At 41.7% G+C, this 18816-nt stretch overlaps 1 protein-coding gene across 2 annotated transcripts in view; it reads left to right on the forward strand.

Annotated features, from left to right (window-relative positions):
• ARHGAP6 (Rho GTPase activating protein 6) overlaps positions 1 to 15105 on the forward strand; it is a 462552-nt gene extending 447447 nt beyond the window's left edge. For both annotated transcript variants that reach the window (XM_045856110.1, XM_045856111.1), the window contains exons 11-13: positions 6728 to 6996; positions 9937 to 10017; positions 13101 to 15105. In XM_045856110.1, coding sequence (XP_045712066.1) covers positions 6728 to 6996; positions 9937 to 10017; positions 13101 to 13798 — 1048 coding nt within the window. In that variant the 3' untranslated portion in view covers positions 13799 to 15105. The remainder of the gene's footprint in view (positions 1 to 6727; positions 6997 to 9936; positions 10018 to 13100) is intronic.
• Positions 15106 to 18816: the final 3711 nt, after the last annotated feature.

The following is an 18816-nucleotide window of genomic DNA, read 5'->3' on the forward strand; positions in this document are numbered from 1 at the left end:
GAAAAACATATATGGAATCGGGGATTCTGTAATGAAAAATTCCCAAAAGTATAAATGTACCTTCTATAGAAAGGCAATTCAAGATGGAGGGAGAATTGATCACATCAGCTCTTTCTTCCAACACCTTTATTGTGATTCACAGATTCCTTATAAACTAGTGAAATATTAATTGGAAGATGCTTTATCAGGCATACTGGAAATCAAATTAATAAAGCCAGTGTTGCTTTTTCTTCACCTATCATAAGTGCTTCCATATGCCAGGCTATTAGGAAGGGCTTCATACAAGCTAAAAATGGTGAGACACATTTCACCAAAGCCGTGGGCAAATTCTAATGTCCAGGTTGCTGTTTCATCTCCTGGTAAGGAGTTTGAATCCATGTCATCTTTCTTTTTGGGCTAGGGTGCCTTTGTTCTTAGGGTTCTGCAGAACTGAGTATGATTAATGTGAAAATCTCCCATAAATCCAGAGTTGCTGTGGCAGTGGATTCCTTTCCCAGTACAATTAATAGCGTCTGAGATGGTTATGTGCTTTGAGTTCCAACAGACTGAAGTTTATCAGTTCAACCACTGAGCCAAGAATGAAGCCAATGCGAGTTTGAAATCTGCAAGGATGTTTCTCACTGGGACAGTTCAGCAAGGAGCTGGGCTGGCCACATCTGGTGATTGAACCAGAGTTTTCCCTTATCCACAGAACAAGTTCTGTGCCTCCGGCCACAATGCAGGCCTGCCCACAGTACCCTACCAACGTGTTCACACCCTGATCTGGAGGGACCAGCTAAGGGTGAGAAAGTGATCCGCTCTCCATATCCATCTCATGCTTATTTGGTTAGCTGAAACTAGCCATGCATGCTGTGGATGGTCCTGGGGTTTTCAGCTCTCATGAGGAATCCATCCATTCATGGAAGCAAACCCATGTTAACTGGCAACCTATCCACCCAACATGCCCAACCTCTAATCCAGTAAATTCCAAGACATACAAAGAGAGGCCAGTATAGGCTTTTAAACTATTTTTCAGCTAGAGAATCACTGGTTAAATATTTTACATAAATAAATACATAAATACTTTATTGCCTTTACTTGGAGCACTGAAGTTAAATTTGTATCCATAGAGTTGAATCGTCTTAGGGGCAAATCTTAGAGAAGACATTGGTGACCACTTATCTTATTTTTTCAGAGATACCCAAAGGGGGGTCCTGGACTTGTTTCCAATAGATTTAATAATAAAACAATGAAATGACACTAAAGTGTCTTAAAATTCTGAACTGCCTATGTTGTAGTAAGAGTCCTGAGGAATGAATAAAATACTTTTGTTCATTGGTGGGCTTTCATGTGAAAACACAAGTCTTAGAATAAGTGTTCTTAGGCAAATTTGACCACCACTTTACTGAGCTCTGCGGAAAAAATAAAATGATAGATAGGAAATACTTTAAACATTTAAATAAGGGCCATCAACTCTAAGTATGAAATACAACATTTTACTATTGATTTTTAATAACATTAAATACTACATATCAGATAAATTTTAGAACAATCTTAACCCTTCCTGCCTCTACTGCTAGAAAGACATGTTACTTAGTCCCCTCCTCGTTTCTTCCACTCCTCTCTAAGCTGTGGTCCGGAACAAGGAGAGTTGTTCACAGGAGCGTAGTACAATGCCTGCTGCATAATGAACTCCATATAAACATCAACTTTCAGTCCTACCATAGGCCACGGAGTTATTTCATATAAGTATGTTTCACAAGCTGTTTGTCATATGTACCCAAACTGTGTCCCCTTCCATTGCCAAGATACTATGGGTATCTGGGAAAAGAAGATACCACCTCTCACTGGATGGCCCCATCAGTCTGTGTCCCTGGGCACTCTGAAGAGGTTCACAGACTATGCCAACTATGAGACACCTCATCTCCCTCTACCTCCAGGGATTAACTTTAGCCACTCTCCCCAGTTTTTCTCCTGACTGGGGCCCCCACTGTTGTCACTTTGGTGGCTTGACTTAGGTGAATGAACCAGAAGAGTAGAGAAAGGCAGATTGGCCTCTCCTGCCTCTTCTCACCTTAAAGTGTCCTGATTGATAACTAAACTCCATTAAGTTATCTGGACCTTGGTGACTGGAGCTCACTGGTGTGGGCACACTGTCTCTCTTATACTCAGCTGTGTCCCCGACCACCTCAAGGTCAGGACCACCACATTTACTTCCACTGCCAGCCAGTATGGAGGTTTGTCGTTTCCCTCCTTTTTTTGACTTAGTAGATTCTTAGCCCACTATCACATCTGTGACTTAACAAAAGGAAGGTAGTTTGATATCAGAGCTTCTCAAATTTCCTATGCATCAAAATTACCTGGGGTGCTTTTTGAAATAGTTTGCTAGCCTCATGCCCAGAGATTCCCTTTCAGTAGGCAAAGCTAGCTTCATGGGCTGTAACCTCTGCAGTCACACAGAACCCCACACTCAAGAGAACCCAATGATTGGCTTAATGATTTGCTGTCACTGTCTTGAAATTCTTGATTTTTCCTGTTGACACTATTACAGATGTCCCCCACGTTCTCCTTTGCTCCCCTCCACCTAGCACCCCCCAGCCTTCACTACATTGTTTCTGTGTCCATTGGGGCTCTGCATGTTCATTTTGCTCTGGGTCTCATCTATTCTGGCCACTCCTAAGGGTGCAGGTAATAAGATAGGCAGAAAGAAAGCAAGAGAGAGAGAGAGAGAGAGAGAGAGGACGGATCATGGACACAGACAATAGTATGTCAGTTTTCAGAGGGAAGGTGGTAGGGTGAGGTGGAAGAGGGTATGGGAGTGATAAATAGTGATGGAAGGGCCCTGACTGGTGTGGCTCCGTGGACTGAGCACCAGACTGCAAACCAAAGGGTCACCAGTTGGATTGCCAATCAGGACACGTGGCTGGGTTGTGGGCCAGGTCCCCAGTAGGGGACACGTGAGGGGCAACCACACATTGATGTTTCCTTCCCTCTCTTTCTTTCTCCCTTCCCCTCTCTCTAAAAATAAATAAATAACATCTTTAAAAAACTATTGGTGAAAGGAGACTTGACCTGGGGTGGTGAACACACAATACAATATACAGATAATGTATTATACAACAGTACACCAGAAACCTATGTAATTTTACTAACCAATGTCACCCCAATAAATTCAATAAACTAAAAATAAAAATAATAGCCAGTTCTGTCAGTAGGTCCAGAATGGAGCTTTGAGAATCCAACAAGTTCCTGGGTGTGGTGGATGCTGCCACGGGCAACCACTGACTGAGATTCTGCAGAGTCAGTCCAAGGAACAGAGGAAAGGGACAGTGGCTCTACCTCCTCCCTCTCACCTCTGCTTGATGGTATCCAATCAGCCATGAAAATGGAGGAAGAGTGTGGCAGTTCCCGTTACTTTTGTTATTGTTATTCTTGTTCTTGCTTTAGCATATTTTGTTTTAACCAAAGTAAATGTTCTCATGAAGCATGGTGCCCTTTCAGTTCTTCCAGCAATTAATGGGGGTATGATTTCCCTGTCTATCAGTCCAAAAGCAATGTATTAACACAGCTTGAAAAAATATGTAAAGTGGAATGGTACTGTGGTAAGGAACTTGAGAAACTAGAGACAGGAAAATAATGGAAAGAGTGAGAAAAGAAGATGCATTTGGGATGTGAAACTGGAGTGGAGCCCCAATTCCTCCGAGCCTTTTAGCAGCCATTGCAGAGGGAGATACATTATTATTACATGATGCATCTAAATAGCCTACTTGCTTGGTAAACACCCAAATGTCCCTAGTTCTGAAACTTAAAAGGAACTTCTTTCATAGAGTATGTTTCATTATGCACTGAACTGTTGGCTGAATCTGCAACTTGGAGTATTTTGTTGAATGTACTTTCTTCTATAGGTTTTGTAAGACAGGTGAGGAAGACATGAGACAGAACTGAGGGGTTCTCCACGAGCTAAAATGTGACCTTTCCAAAGTTCTTCTCCCAATGTGACGGGCCAAAAAGATGTTTGTAGCTCTGATAGTTAATTTGTTTTGGTAATAAATTGACTTGATTCTCTTGAAAACATCCCATCAAATAAGGCTTCATATACCCACTGATTCTTACTGAGGAGACAATTTCATTAATAAGTAGAAAAGTGTCAACTAAACAAGCAAAAAAAAATGAAATGAGTGCAGTAATATAATTTCTAGCCTTGGTCAAAACCTAGAACCCTAATTCTGAGCTGAGCTTCATGTAGCTACCAATTCAATGCATTTGATTTTTCTTCTTTTCATAGTAAAGTTTCCACAACCAGAGCTGAGCCCATGATAAGTACAGTTGTTTTATTTTCTGTTCCCTCCACTAGAATTAAGGAGACTTTTTCCCCTTTGATTAGATATGGAGGATAAATCGATTTATCCCCCACTTCCCAGCAGAAGTAGTAAAAGTTCCTTTGAGTTTTCCTTCATTCCTCAGAGGCCTAAAGTTTCTGGAAAATCACCCTCATGGCTGTCCTCTGGCTCTTTCCTGTAAGATTATTTGTCATCAGCTTAAAGAGGAGACAAAGGAAGGACTTATTTATTCCATGTGGGTAAGATATTCCCTCAACAAAAGTGCCCCAGGCCCTGGCTGCCTCGGTGACAACTGAGGTATGTCACATACTGAGATGCTTTTCTCCTGGACACTGACCCCTGCTGTGAACCCAAGAAGAAGTAAGACTCCTGTAAGCGCCATTCCTCTATGTTGCATACAAAACCATTTGGTTGGGAAAGGATTACTCAGGCATGTGTTTACTTTCTTTAAGATCACAGAGGATTTGTTTTGAAAAATTAAACCAAAAGACATCAAAGACTAGTCAAGAGAAGTGAAGTGTGGGGGTGGGGAACAGAAGCAGGTTCTGGAACTTCTAATCAATCTGTGATCATTTCCCTTTAAGATGTCAGGGCCATTTTTGAGGAAGGTAGAAAATACAGATGTTCACAGGTAAGACTTCAAACACTCTTTCCACACCCCGCAACGTTCTCGTTTTCCTGTTCCATTCACATTTTCACATGCTGTTTCTGTTGCTGTGACAATTCATGCACATAAACACGTAATGGATGTGCTAATTAGTATGTTTTATATCAATTTGTAAAAGACCTTGTGCCTTGTAGAATCACTTTAGATGTATTTAAATGCAGTGCACACTAATTATGGTCATATATTTGTCCTCTCAGCCATATTATACATGAAACTATTCTCACCAGTAACATCATCATTATCATCATTGTCAGAGGAAGGATGGATTTACTTACACTAAGTATCTGAGTGGGGGAAGGAAACTTGTCCGTGAAGCCATAATGAACGTCATGTAAAGTTTCAATCATAGTTTTATCTGAATTGTTTTAATTCAGGATAATGAGTAAAGTAAAAGATTTGTCAACCAGTTTTCCTCACTTAACAAATACTGAGCATCAGACTTTAATTTTATTTATTTATTTAACAGCTGCAAAGATATACGTATACACATACACACTCATATATACTACATTGTATAAAATCTGAGGCACGCTTTTCCAAATAGCCTCAGGAGCTTTAGCCCCCCAGGATTACATATTTCAGTTGCTACCACAAATGGAATAAGTCCTTAACACAACACTAAAATCTGGGCCACTTTTCCATCAACTTTGAGGCATGATCTAGTATCTGGAATCTCATTTGACTGAATGGTATCCCATGGCCAGAAAGAATCACAATGATATATAAATAATTCCAAAATATTCACTACAATCAATTTAATCAATTGGTTGGTATTACTTTAATTTAAAAATATAAATATTTAGTTGATGGCTCTCCTAAGTACAGAATCATTGATGGTTGGCACATGTACTAAATTAAATGCTGTATTTTAAAGATATCAAATGTGAACCCCAAGTTATTTTTTGTTAAATTAATTGTCTTAAATGCCCTGAATATATCCTGACAAGTTCAGCCTATTTCTCAATTTCATGTTAGTTATCATTTTAATCAAATATACATAATCTTCTCATTTGCCTGTGTTTATGAGTGCACACTCCTATACAATAGCCATAAATATGGTTGGTTGATAAAAATAATGGCAATTCAGTCTTTTGGGGGTTTTTTTTTCATTGCTTTATAATCAATGCACAGCAGTGACAGTTTTTGTTTTTGCACATATGTATCACTCCCCAATTTGACCATGACTCAGTTCTCTTTGCAGCCATTTTTAACTGTCTTTGTAACGCCTTTCTTCAAGTCATATTTCCGACAGGATGTCAGTTTCTTTTAAAATCCAATGGGTACATTTTGTTCTCCTTGCCCCAAACAGAAACGCCTTTCCTTTTCAACAAAAAGTTTCTGTTTCTTTCTGATACCTTGAACTTCTTTTACTCGTTTCATAGTCCTTGAGCAATCTTCCATAGGTGTTCAGACTTGAACTTTGAATTGAAAACAGTTTAATCCAACAGGCATTTCAGCAAGGCACATTGGAGAAGACAGGGATCCATCTGCAGTTCATCCTTCCCCCTCCCTTCGCCTTCACATTTCAGTAACATTTGTTGAGTGTTACTGCCCTCTGCTGGCTATTTCATGGAAACGCCTTCACTGTATTGATGGAAGTTTTGGAACCGTGCTCAAAAAGTCCTTTTGTTTGTTTCAGCCACGCATTCTCTTCCTGTCATTTGTGTCACGATCACGTTGTTTGAAAATGGTCGTTGATTGGGAGCATACTCACACACCTGTAATTGTCTCCTTGTTCCAGAAGCCCTGACATGCTGCCGTCGGAAGTTTCCTTTGCCATGGGAGGAAGGCACTCATCCACAGACTCCAACAAGGCCTCCAGCGGAGACCTCTCCCCTTACGACAACAACTCCCCAGTGCTGTCCGAACGTTCCCTGCTGGCTATGCAAGAGAACACAGCCCCGGAGGGCTCGGAAAAGCTTTACAAAGGACCGGAGCAGTATACACTGGTGGGCCACTTGCCATCATTGAAATCAAGGGAGAGTTCTCCTGGACCAAGGTTTGGCAAAGGTAACCATAGCCACGTGGGCGCTGGCAAATCAGTGGCTCTGACCGCATGTGGCATGCGGCCTTAGGGACTTCTCTTTATCCCCTTCCTAGGTTTATGCTTCTGTAATTCAGTGAGCATTTACTGCAAATCTTCTCTCTAGGAAGAGGAAGGTGAGGTGGGCCCAGTCATTGTCCTGGAGGGTCCCTGAGAACCAAGATGTCTGGGAAGCATTCTCATGCTGAGAAAGAGATTAATATTCCCAGCTGACTCCTTTCCTTCCAGCATCCCAGGATGTGTGTCCGGGCCAGTGAATTTGGGTGCATATTTGCTAATCTAAGATGTCATCCTATCATTGCTGTTACTTTTATAAAGAGAACATGCTGAACCTACTATATAACAAGACATCATGTTCCAGAAAGAACATAATGTTAGTCTCCAGGGAGATGAACAATTTTAGGCAGGATAAGGGTGTCATGGTAAAAGGCATTTGGGAAACGGCATCTCTGTTGTACAATTTCTCAAACTCTTAAGTGCTAATGGTTGAATTCCTGCAGTCGGAAGGATCATGTGGTTTGCCGCTTTTCCCACATTTATTTGACCACTGATGTGACCACTGAATGTTTGCTTGTGTTCTTTCCCTCCGCAGAGTAATTCCTTGGGGTCAGGACTCAGCAGGACACTCTTTGAGTCATAATTAGAAGACACAGTACACATGTTTGCTACTTTATCTTAAAGTTCTAATTTAATCCCAAGAGCCACTCTGGAAGGGCTCTGTGTGTTTTTAAGTGATAGCATCTTTATTTTATTTTCCAAATATCTATGTCAAAAATGACTTTAAAATTGACAGTGAAAGCAATAATCCATGTTCCCATCAGGCATTCGATTTATTTTTAAACTGTGAAACTTTATTTTCCTACTCCTTGGTCGTATGCATACATAACTCTATATATTTGTTTTCACAGTATAGCTACTTGTGGAGTAAGCTTATTTTACTTAAAATCCTATCATTCATTTTCCATTTTGCTAACATTTTTCATGGCTACGATATATTTCCATTAAATAGATGCATCATAGATTTTAATTATTCCACGTCTGATGTATGTAATTGATCTCTAATTTTAACCTTTTAAATTACTAGCAGGTTTTTTATATGTAATATTCTCTGCAGCAGCCACAAAAAAAGGCAATCTTAAGAGAACTTTGCTGTTATGAGAGGCATAGCATATTTGGATTTGTAAATACAGATTCAAAATAGTATTTTTGGACACATTCACACCTGGAAAGCTTGATTTTTCCTCCCAGGGTCAGTATCTTTGCTGTGCAGTTTTTTTTTTTTAGCAGGTGGGCTAAGATACACATGGGCTGTAACTTATTAGCAGATGGAGTAGGTGTGCATCAGCTCCCTTCATCTGTTTAATACTTTGGCAAACTCTAACACTGTAGTTGTTAATTTTGCCCCCAGGGGACATATGGTAATGTCTGGGAGCCTTTTGGTTGTCACAACTTGGAAAGGGGTTGCAGCTGGCATCTGGTGGGTAGAGGTGTGGGCTTCTGCCCAGCACCCCACAATGCCCAGGACAGCTCCTCTCCCAACAAAGAATGATCCCCCCCCCCCAGTGTCACTAGTGCCAAGGTGCAGAATTCCTGTCTAATCCATATCTTTCTCCCTGGAGATAATTTTACCCCGAGTGAACTAGAAGCGAATAGTGCTGGTATCCAATGAGAGCGCTAGATGTATAGTGCATAACGTGCTCTGCCGCTTTCAACCTGCAGGACCTTAAGTGAGCACTTGAGGGTTTTGGAGTCCCATTTCTTCCTCCTATGAAAACTAAGACAGATAGCAGTATTAATTCATAGGGCTTAACTAGCTAATCTATGTAAAGTCCTTAGCAGAGAACTTGGCATGTAGTAAATGCTTGATGATACTTTCTCCGTGACCCTGTGTGCACTTCTTAACCCACTCCTTCCGCTATTTGCCAACCTGTAAAACGGATGCAGGGGCATCTCCTTGGGATTAAATGAGACCATACGCATGTGTTGTGGGATACAGGGAAACTTCCACTACACATTTGCTTCTAGAAATAGTCTCTATGATCACATCAGAGGATTGTAGTGAGGATTAAATGAGATGACGAGAACACCTAAAATAGTGCCTTACTCTGTAAATATTTATAGATGGACTAAGGGAATGTATGAATGAAAGCATGCAGAAATGAATCTATTGATTGCAGTCCCTGAGTATTCCTGAGGGTAGCACTAGATATAGGAATGATAATTGTTGTTCCTCTCTCTCTATGTTAATGCGGTCGGAGATGTTGCCACTCATCACCGTTGTATTCATTTCCTATCGCTGCTGTAGCAAATGGCCACAAAATTAGAGATTTAAAATTCTATACAAATGTACTATGGTTCTGGACATCAGATGTCTCAAACAGGTCAGCAGAGCTGTGTTCCTTCTGGAGGCTTCATGGGAGAATCTGTGTCCTTGCGTCTTTCACCTTCTACGGGCTGCCTGCATTCCTTGGTTCATGGCCCCTTCCTCCATCCTCAAAGCCATCAATGTCTCCTCTTCTCTCCCGCCTCCCTTTTGTAAGGACCCTTGTGATGACATTATGTCCATCCAGATAATCCAGGATCATCACCTCAAGATTCATAATGTAATCACACCTGCAAGAATCCCTCTTAAATATAACATCTTTACAGGTTCTAGGGAATCATGACATGGACATCTTTGGGGGTCCTTACTCTCTCTAGCAAAACGGTAAAAAACCTTCTTGCAAATCCCAAATGGAATAAGCCTTCTGAAAGACAGATACATCTCATAATCTGTTTTGTATCCATCATGATCTCAAATACAGTACTTTGCAAAGAAGAGATGTTATATAAAAATATGTGTGTATTGATTTTTGCTCTTCTGTTTTCATTGCGAATGACAAACCTTTGTATTACACTTTTCCTAGATATGTCAGAGGAACCTTTCAATATCTGGGGAACTTGGCATTCCACATTAAAAAGTGGATCCAAAGACCCAGGAATGACAGGTGAGCTATTATTTTTCTAAGTATTTATTATATTTGTTTTAAAAATTAAATTTCTTTTAATTTTTGCGTTCTTATCACCATATTATGTACTTATCAAAAGTTATTTGGACCCTGGCTGGTGTAGCTCAGTGGATTGAGCGCGGGCTGTGAACCAAAGTGTCTCAGGTTCGATTCCCAGTCAGGGTACATGCCTGGGCTGCAGGCCATAACCCCCAGCAACTACACATTGATGTCTGTCTGTCTGTCTGTCTGTCTGTCTGTCTCTCTCTCTCTCTCTCTCTCTCTCTCTATCTCCCTCCCTTCCCTCTCTAAAAATAAATAAAATCTTAAAAAAAGTTATTTGGAAAATGCTGAAAATATGAGGGAAAAGGTACTTATACTTAGCTTTTCCACCAAAATATGTCAATTTGTGACTATGTTTCATTTTATTTCCTTTGCAAGAGTTTTTAAATATGGCTAAAATCATTCTGTCTATGCAACTTTATATTATTTAACCTCTCTTTACCAGTTATTTTTCACTACTCTTGGTAAGGGCCACATAGTACTTCAGAGTGCATATTCATACTTCTTAGCCCAGTGTTTCGACAACTGGGTTGCTTCCCTTTCTTTGTTGTTTTTGTAATAATTTATGCTGTTAGGAACCCGTTTTCTGTCCTTTTTAAAAATGTTAAGTTATTATGAGGGTCACAAAATTGCAGGAAAAAAGTTACAAATCCCAAATAAGGAAGTGGGTCAAACATGATGAACCTTTCCAAGGTTTCAGAGGTATGTCACTTCATGTTCCCTGTAGGATGCATGAGCTTCCTCTCTGCAGGCTGCAGATGGCAGCTGTATTTCACCGCATTGTCCATGCCTTTTTGATTTCATCGCTCTCGCAAGTCATTGGGTTTGCATTTTTTGCTAATTTAAAAGCAAAGTTGTATTAATTTGAAAAATGTATTGGGGTGACATTGGCTAATGACATTATATAAGTTTCAGGTGTACAGTTGTATAATACATCATCTGTATATTGTATTGTGTGCCAGCACCCAGAGTCTGGTCTCGCTCTGTTGCCATATATTTGACCCCTTTACCTTCTTCAACCTTCCCCCGCCCTTTTTCCCCTCTGGTAACCACCACATACTCGTGTCTGTCTCTCTGAGTTCGTTTTGTTTCTTCATTTGCTGCTTTCTGTTTTATATCGCACATGAGTAAAATCATATGGTTCTTGTCCTTTTCCATCGTATTGCTTTTGCTTAGCATTCTCAGGATCCATTCATGTTGTCACAAATGGCAGTACTTCATCCTCATGGCTGAGTAGTTTTCCATTACATTATTTTCACTTTCATGTATCGCTTATCAGCATTTTCAGTTTTCTATTAATTAGCTGAATGTTCCCCCATTGAATTATCATCTATATCACTGGCTATTTATGTATGCTAATATTTTCAATGGATTCTTATGAACTCTTGCTATAATGAAGATATTATCCCTTTGTCCATATTGTTTGCCACTTATATTTTTCCTTGTACTTTTTTCCACTTTGAATATCAGGAACATTTTCAGGTTTCACATAAATAAGTCTATTAGTATCCCTTTTTGTGAATTCTTTTACAAAATGAATCTTTACGTAAGCATTGGGTAGTCATCTATACACTTTTTACTTTCATAGTATTTTATTCTTTTAACCGTAATTCTTTAATCCATCTGCAGTATATGTTAATATATAGCATGAAGTGTGTAAACTATTTTATTTATTGTTCCATATATATATATATTCCCATTCTCATTGTTTTATAATGCCTCCCATATTATATTTAAAGCCCAGTGCAGTTTTGATTTAATAGCCTTTAATGCAGCTGACTTCAGTAATGATCCCAGCTAGTTATCTCATTGTATCCTATGAAGTGCTTCACTGTCTTTCCTCCCAACGACCAACACTTCCGAAGTGTTCTGCTTCCTTTTCCTTCTGCTGTCTCGGCTCTGAGCTGTCCCTGTCTAAATGACAGCCCCCCTCTTTCCTGAAAATGATCTTGGTTTGTTTTTTTTTTGTCTTTGCCTACTTTTTAAGACATGCGAGGACAGGGAAGATCCATGGGAAAAAGGCACGCTGGGGGCACAAGCCCCAAGAACTCCTTGGGAAACACACTGTTTCACTCTCCCATCAGTTTTCGGAAGCACACTGGATCGGTTTGGGAAGGTTAAACACTGTCATAAGCAGCCCCTAAATGGTAGTGGCTTCACCTGCTGATTTCTCCCTCATATCTCAGTCCAACGTGGGTTGTGCAGGGCGAGGAGGGGCGGGCGGGAGTGCTCTGTTCTGCACGCAGCTCCCCGTCCTCGGACGCCTCACTGTCTCGCACGGTTTCTCTCTCCCAGGCTGGTAGCTGTGCCGACGGGGGTGGGAGGGGGACGCAGGGGCACGGGGAGGCAGCGACAGAGACTAGGAATTTTTTTTATTAGACTAGGGCCTAGAAATAGTTCGCATCACATCTCTTCACATTCATTGGTCAGACCTCCTTCATGTGGCCCTCCGAACTGGAAAGGAGGACGGGAAATGCCATCCAGAAGGAAAGGGGAGGGTGTGTGAACCAAGAACCCGGCTTTCCCACAGTGCTGGCGGTAGGCCATACACACCAGCTGCCGTGTTCATTATCTTCTGGCATGAAATGGGCATTTTGGACTCCATTCCTTTATTCCGACAGCTTTTATTGACATGGTAGTAACATGAAAACATTGTCATTCGTGTCTCCTCTGGACTGCAAATTGCACTGAACGGGAATGGAACAGAGAAGAGTTCATAGCCAGGTAGACGGGGCGTTTTCTGAAACGTTAATTAGGGACAAAGACTGTTTAATCGCATTTGCTAGCTAACCTGTTAGTTTCTGGCCATCTGTATTTGGAGTTGCTACAGGAATTGTGTCAATAATCAAAAAGCGTTTGTCATTTCTCTTGCTAGGAAGTCTTTGACTTGGGCAGCAGCAGCTAAGAGAACCCTGTGCTGTCGCAGTTTTCCAAACTGGCAGTGGGAAGGACATAACAGGACATCCCAACACGGACTCTATACACTAATTGCATTTCTTGCCTTTCTCTCTGGCTTCCAGGTTCCTATGGAGACATTTTTGAAAGCAGCTCCCTACGACCGGGGCCATGCTCCCTTTCTCAAGGGAACCTGTCCCTAAATTGGCCTCGGTGGCCGGGGAGCCCCACAGAACTGGACAGTGGCATGCAGGTCATTCGGAGGACTCAGACCACAGCCACTGTGGCGGAGTGCCGGGGCCACCCTCCTGTGTCCCGAGTCTGCAGCACGCCCCACATTCAGGGCAGCAGCAGGAGGTCAGAGGCGGCCACAGCAGGGTCGGAGCAGTATTTGACTCTGAGCAGTGCCGAAGACCTTACTGAGGGCGAGCTGGCTGTGGCCCGGCTGCAGAGCCGAGCCAAGTCTTTGCACCAGAGACCTCGAGAGAGTGTGAGGCACGACAACAGGCCTCCTCCTCCTTATCCTGGTCCGGGAAAGCAAGCTTTGGCATTGGCCCACCAGCCAGCAGAGCCACCGCTGTGGAGGCGGCAGAGGCCAGAAGAAAGCTCAGGATCAGCTTCGGAAGAGGGAAGCCAAACGGCGGAGCGGGAGCACCAGGCTGCCCAGCCAAAACTGAGCGGCCCCTGCTCCGGCCCCGCCAGCAATCAGAACAGCAAGGCCTTGGGCGAGCCCAACTGGCTTGATTGGCAGAGAGAGCGGTGGCAAATCTGGGAGCTGTTGTCCACTGACAACCCCGATGCCCTCCCAGAAACACTGGTATGAGCCCACACCCAGCTTGAGCCCTCACATCCCAACAGCCTTTTTTCACTCAGTAGGGAAAAAATTTGGTGTTGGACAATTGGACACTTACTTACTTTTCTTCTTTTACACTTCAAATAATAACACAAGAGGAACCCAGTTCACTTAAAGATATAGAGCACCAGTACCCTCACCTAAACCTTATAATAAGATTCTATTGCATAGCCAGCCTAGGGAAATACAAAAACATAAATGGATGGCAGTCTCTATTATAAAAACTACTCATATTGGCTTTAATATTAAACTCTTGCTTTGGTATAGCGTAATTGTATTTATGTGTCCTCAGTTTTGACTCTTGTATATTCTGTAACAGATTATGTATGATAACCATATATGATATAGTCACAGAAAACAAAAGGAACCATCTTTAATCACTTCACTTATACTAAGCAAGAAGATTCTATAGAATGTTCTACGTTATGCACAAGCGGGTTTCTGTGCTTTGGTCATAGCTTTTGAAGAGGGACAGCCCTTCCTTCAATTACTAAGAAAAAAACACTAACAAAACAAAATAAAACAGAAATATGAGAAGCCATATTTTTATATAGCGGTGAGACACAAAAAAATATAGTCACTGATTGCCTTTTCGTATTGAATATGTTTTAAGGAAACTATTAAATTTGATATGTTATGGAGTATATTTTTAGAATCTGTTTAGAAAGGATTCAGTTAATCAAACAGGAGAAAGGCCGTGCCTGACAAAGAAAGGAATTAAGAAGTTGTCTTTCCCATTTTAGGTCAAATTCCATTTTATATAGACCATATATAATATATATTTATAATGTGTAATTTTTATGTATTTTACAAACCCACAAACTGGAATCCCACTATCAAGTGATTAAGAATCTAAATAGAATATTCAAATTAGAGAACATGGTTTTTTCCTTTAGCCCCATAATCAGTATTAACCAAATTATACGCAGTGCTTTGGAAGTAAATCATATTTGGAAAAGAACTACAGCTTTGTATTTACATTGTACCAAAGGCTGAGGAATGTTTTCTTCAGTGATTTTGTGTGTAGTGTAAAATACTGCTACCGTACACTTCAGTCTAGTTTTTCAACTGCAAAACTACTTTTGACCAGCAGGTGGCGATTCGCTTCAGTATTTTATGTGATTTTTTTTTCACTTCATAAGGGAATGTGTATCATAGAAAACCAATTTTTTTTTTATAAAACATGCTATTCTTAATTTTCATGTTGGCAATGACATTTTCAGTGGTGTTTCTTAAAATTCTGTCTTGTGCCATGATGAATAAAAAGTTGAGCAAAAGCATCGTTCCTTGGTGTTAAATTCCGTGAACGAACTCACACCCCATTCCATACATACAGCACCTATCCACACGCCCCAGTGCAATAAAAAACGGCTGTATTGTACACATACAACTAAGGAGTCAGTAAAAATATGATGGCTTGGGGACATCAACCTAGTGACACTGGTGAATTTACAAACTTATAATTGTGTGTTGCAACTGAAGGAAGGCTGTTAGTCACTCAGGTGAAACTCAGTTGCCAATGGAGAGGTGGTTTGCTATAGGAAGGGAACCCAGGGTTCTTACCTGCTAGACAACAGGTATTGCCCAACAGAATTCCTGTGAGTTCCATATGCCTAAAGGCCTTAGATGCTTCATTTACTTCAGGGTGGGAAGAAGGGAGCGTAGAACAGTATCTGCTTTCCTTATTGGGGGAACGATTGGGATATCTTCAGGCTCCGCCATTGGGTCCGGCACCTCCACCCCTGGCCGGGACTCAGGAAGAATTTGCCTGTTGGCTTCTGGTTCTTCCTGGCTGTCCAGAAGCAGCCAAAAATTATAAACAAGACCCAAAACAAACACTGCTTAATTATGAACCACAGGTTGCTCTTCTGTGCCACTTACTCTCATCCTTGTCCTGCTGACCCTGTGTTTCCTAGGCTTTGCATTTGCCCATGATCTGACCAGTTCTTTCCCTCCATTCTAGACCGGACTGGCTGATGTATGGGACCCCCTTCACACCAGTCTCTTGCCCTAACAACCCTATTTTTTTTTAAACTTCCAGACCAAATGGCAGTGAGGTTGACGTCTGTGTCGCAAAAGATAACAAAAGTTATGTCCATCTGTTCATAGCCGGAACTATAATAGCCAGTCTAGCAAATGGGGCTCAAAATATTTCTAAATAATTAAATTGCGTGTGAATGCATGTAATGAACAATATGTCCTCTTCTTTTCTCTTTGTGTGGTTTAAGCCCAGCGGCCTTCGCGTACTGAGGAAAAGCTAGTTTCTTAGATGCCTTTAGCACATGAAAAATCAGCTGTTTTAAAGCGCACACACAGAAAACCCAAGAACATGAGTGGAAACTGAAGTCATTTCTAACACCTTGTAAATGATACAATACCTGACAAGGAAAAAATAAAACTCCAACTATTTCAGGTTGGACAATCCATTTAACAAGCTGCTCCAGTCCCTCCTTCCTGTGAGCAAAGAGATCTTACCAGCAAGAAGACAGCTACAGTACGCTGTGGCCGTCTTTGCATCTAGGAATTCTCAATCGTTGCTTTGTGTCTCTGGCAATGGGGCCAGAACGATGATGGCAGAAACGGCTAAATATGAATTTGTCTTGATCCATCTAAGTAGCTATTAACATACGTTTGTTGTGGTTTTTTATTTTAAAAAAATCTCTTATACCAATGGAGTTTGTGCAAATTGAGGAAATCTCTAAATAAGCTCCGCTTGCTTCTCTTCTTATGCACATTTTAATACACATCTGCTTGGCAGAAAAACAGCATGAGCATTAACTAGAAGGAGATGTTAGAACAAAGTCCAGGCCTGTGGTGTCTATCGACTGATAAGCAAACCGAGAAGAAAGGAAATGACTGAAGAAGAGTCACACAGAGATTAAAACAAGACAACATCTTGACTGTACAGATTTTTAAAGCAGGACTAAATCAGCAGCAAATGTTCGAGAGGAAAAAAAAATACGAACCAAAGGAAAATTCCATTAAAGGCTGGAATTCTTCCCACGTAATCAAGGTGACTGATGGTGTCGTGGAGATGTTGAATTGCAGACAGTGGTCTCTGGGGTGTGGCCCCCTGGCCTGGCATGGCCTGCAATTCACCAAGGTACATGCAACACCGGTCCCAGCTAAAGGACCCAGGGGGTCACAGAAAGGTCAGAAGATTCTCTAAATTCAATTCAGTCGACATCAGCCTAGAGGGACCAACTCCTCCCACTTTGCCCGGGACATCCTGGGCTTATTAATAAAAGCCCCATGACTCTCTTCATTTTCTAGATGGCACAGAGGACTCAGAATGGCATCAAATGAGTAGTCCATGATCCCACAGCTAGGAGACGGCAGGACCGTCTGGGTAATTCGGAGCAGAGTGAACAAAGCTCTGTGGTCCGTGGAGCCTGGAGCTCTCTCTTGAAGGAAAGGGGCTCAGCTGAACCTTCCTCAGGGGAGGGCCCATGCCTTTGGGATGACCACAGCTTCACAGGAGCAGTTGAAGGTTCTGCACCCCCGCCCCCACTTCCCACTGAGAAAGAGAAATAGAAGCTAAAGTAGTCAAGACCCAGCGTAAATCTGATTTCTGGGGAGTCTCGGATAGCAAAGCCATGGGATGCGAAATGGGTACAATTTAGTCATTGAGCTTTCCTAGCTGAATTATAATGAATAATTTTACCATTCACACATCTATCAATTATAATGAGTTGCGCCTAACTATGGTTTAGCGTTGTCTTCAGATTTTGCTTTATTTCAAACAGCGACAACAGCCACCACTAACTTCCTTAGATAAAGGGATTGGCTGATGGATTCTCCCACTCATCTATCCAACCCATATTTACCAGGGGCTCCAGTGCTGGGTTGTGGAGTTTCAAGGACAGAGAAGGCAATCCAGACCTGCCTTTGAGGACTCCTCAGTTGAGAAAAGGATCACTCCTGTGACCTGCTCTATGAGGATGGCAGCAGATACTGCAAAGTGCCACATGCGGATGCAGCAAACACTTATATCCCAGTGGCCGGTATCTAGTAGGCAATCTATAAATCATTGAATAAATAAATCAAAACATGAATCTTTCCTTCCCTCCTGTATTCACCCACCCACCCCCATTCCACCCACCCACCCACCCATCCACCCACTTATTTCCTCCCATACTCTTCTTCCTCTCTGTTTTTCTGCCATACTTTTAATCTTCTTGCTTCCAAGTCACCATTTCTCTGGTGTTATCTCTTAATGGGTCTGGTTCTCCCGCCTAGTTCCAAGATTTAAAGTGTGCAAATGAATGAAAAGGAGGACAGGATCTTCTGGTGCCCACTGGGGTCGGGGGCAAAGCTATTTCTTGTTTTCATGTAAACATGGTACCCACACTTGCTTAGAGGGTGTCAGGGAGGAAAAACCTTCCCCCTACCCTCTTATGTTCCTTCTAGGGGCCTGCAAATTAAACTGACAAAGACAGCTTAACAGGAGAAAAGGGATTGTTTCATAGGCATAGCAGAAGCCAATAGAAAAAAAAAGTTGCTCCTTAAAATGGTTACAAAGTTGCTCTTTAAAATGGTTAAAGGTTTGTATATCTAACTTAGTAGGGAAAGAGAGTGGAGGGAAACAGCTTTTTTGAGATAAACAAATAGGTTTATTGAAGGAAGACAAATGGGTTTCAGGAGGACAGACGGCTGATAAGAAAGTGTGTGATAACGTGTGTCTACACAGGTGTGAGTGGTTTTTCTGACTCCTTCCGGACCATAAAACTCCCAGAGAGGGGATCTAGGTACCTTCAGTTCCCAGAAGCTGCTGCTTTTAAGCAGATAAGGCAGCTCTAAGAAGGCCTTTTCGCTGCATCTGTTGAATCTCAAATGTCTTCAGCTTAAAACAGTCTTTGGGCCAGCTCCGGGGTTCCAAGTGGGTCTCCACAAGGATGAGATGAATTAAAGAAGGAATTAGAAACATGCTTTCCCCAGCAGGAAAGAAATATGGTGAGGTGGGTTGGCGCGGGGAGGGCTCGAGAAAA

The sequence above is a fragment of the Phyllostomus hastatus genome, unplaced genomic scaffold (assembly GCF_019186645.2).
Source record: "Phyllostomus hastatus isolate PE091 unplaced genomic scaffold, TTU_PhHast_1.1 phas_scaffold_12, whole genome shotgun sequence".
In the NCBI taxonomy this organism is placed as follows: Eukaryota; Metazoa; Chordata; class Mammalia; order Chiroptera; family Phyllostomidae; genus Phyllostomus; species Phyllostomus hastatus.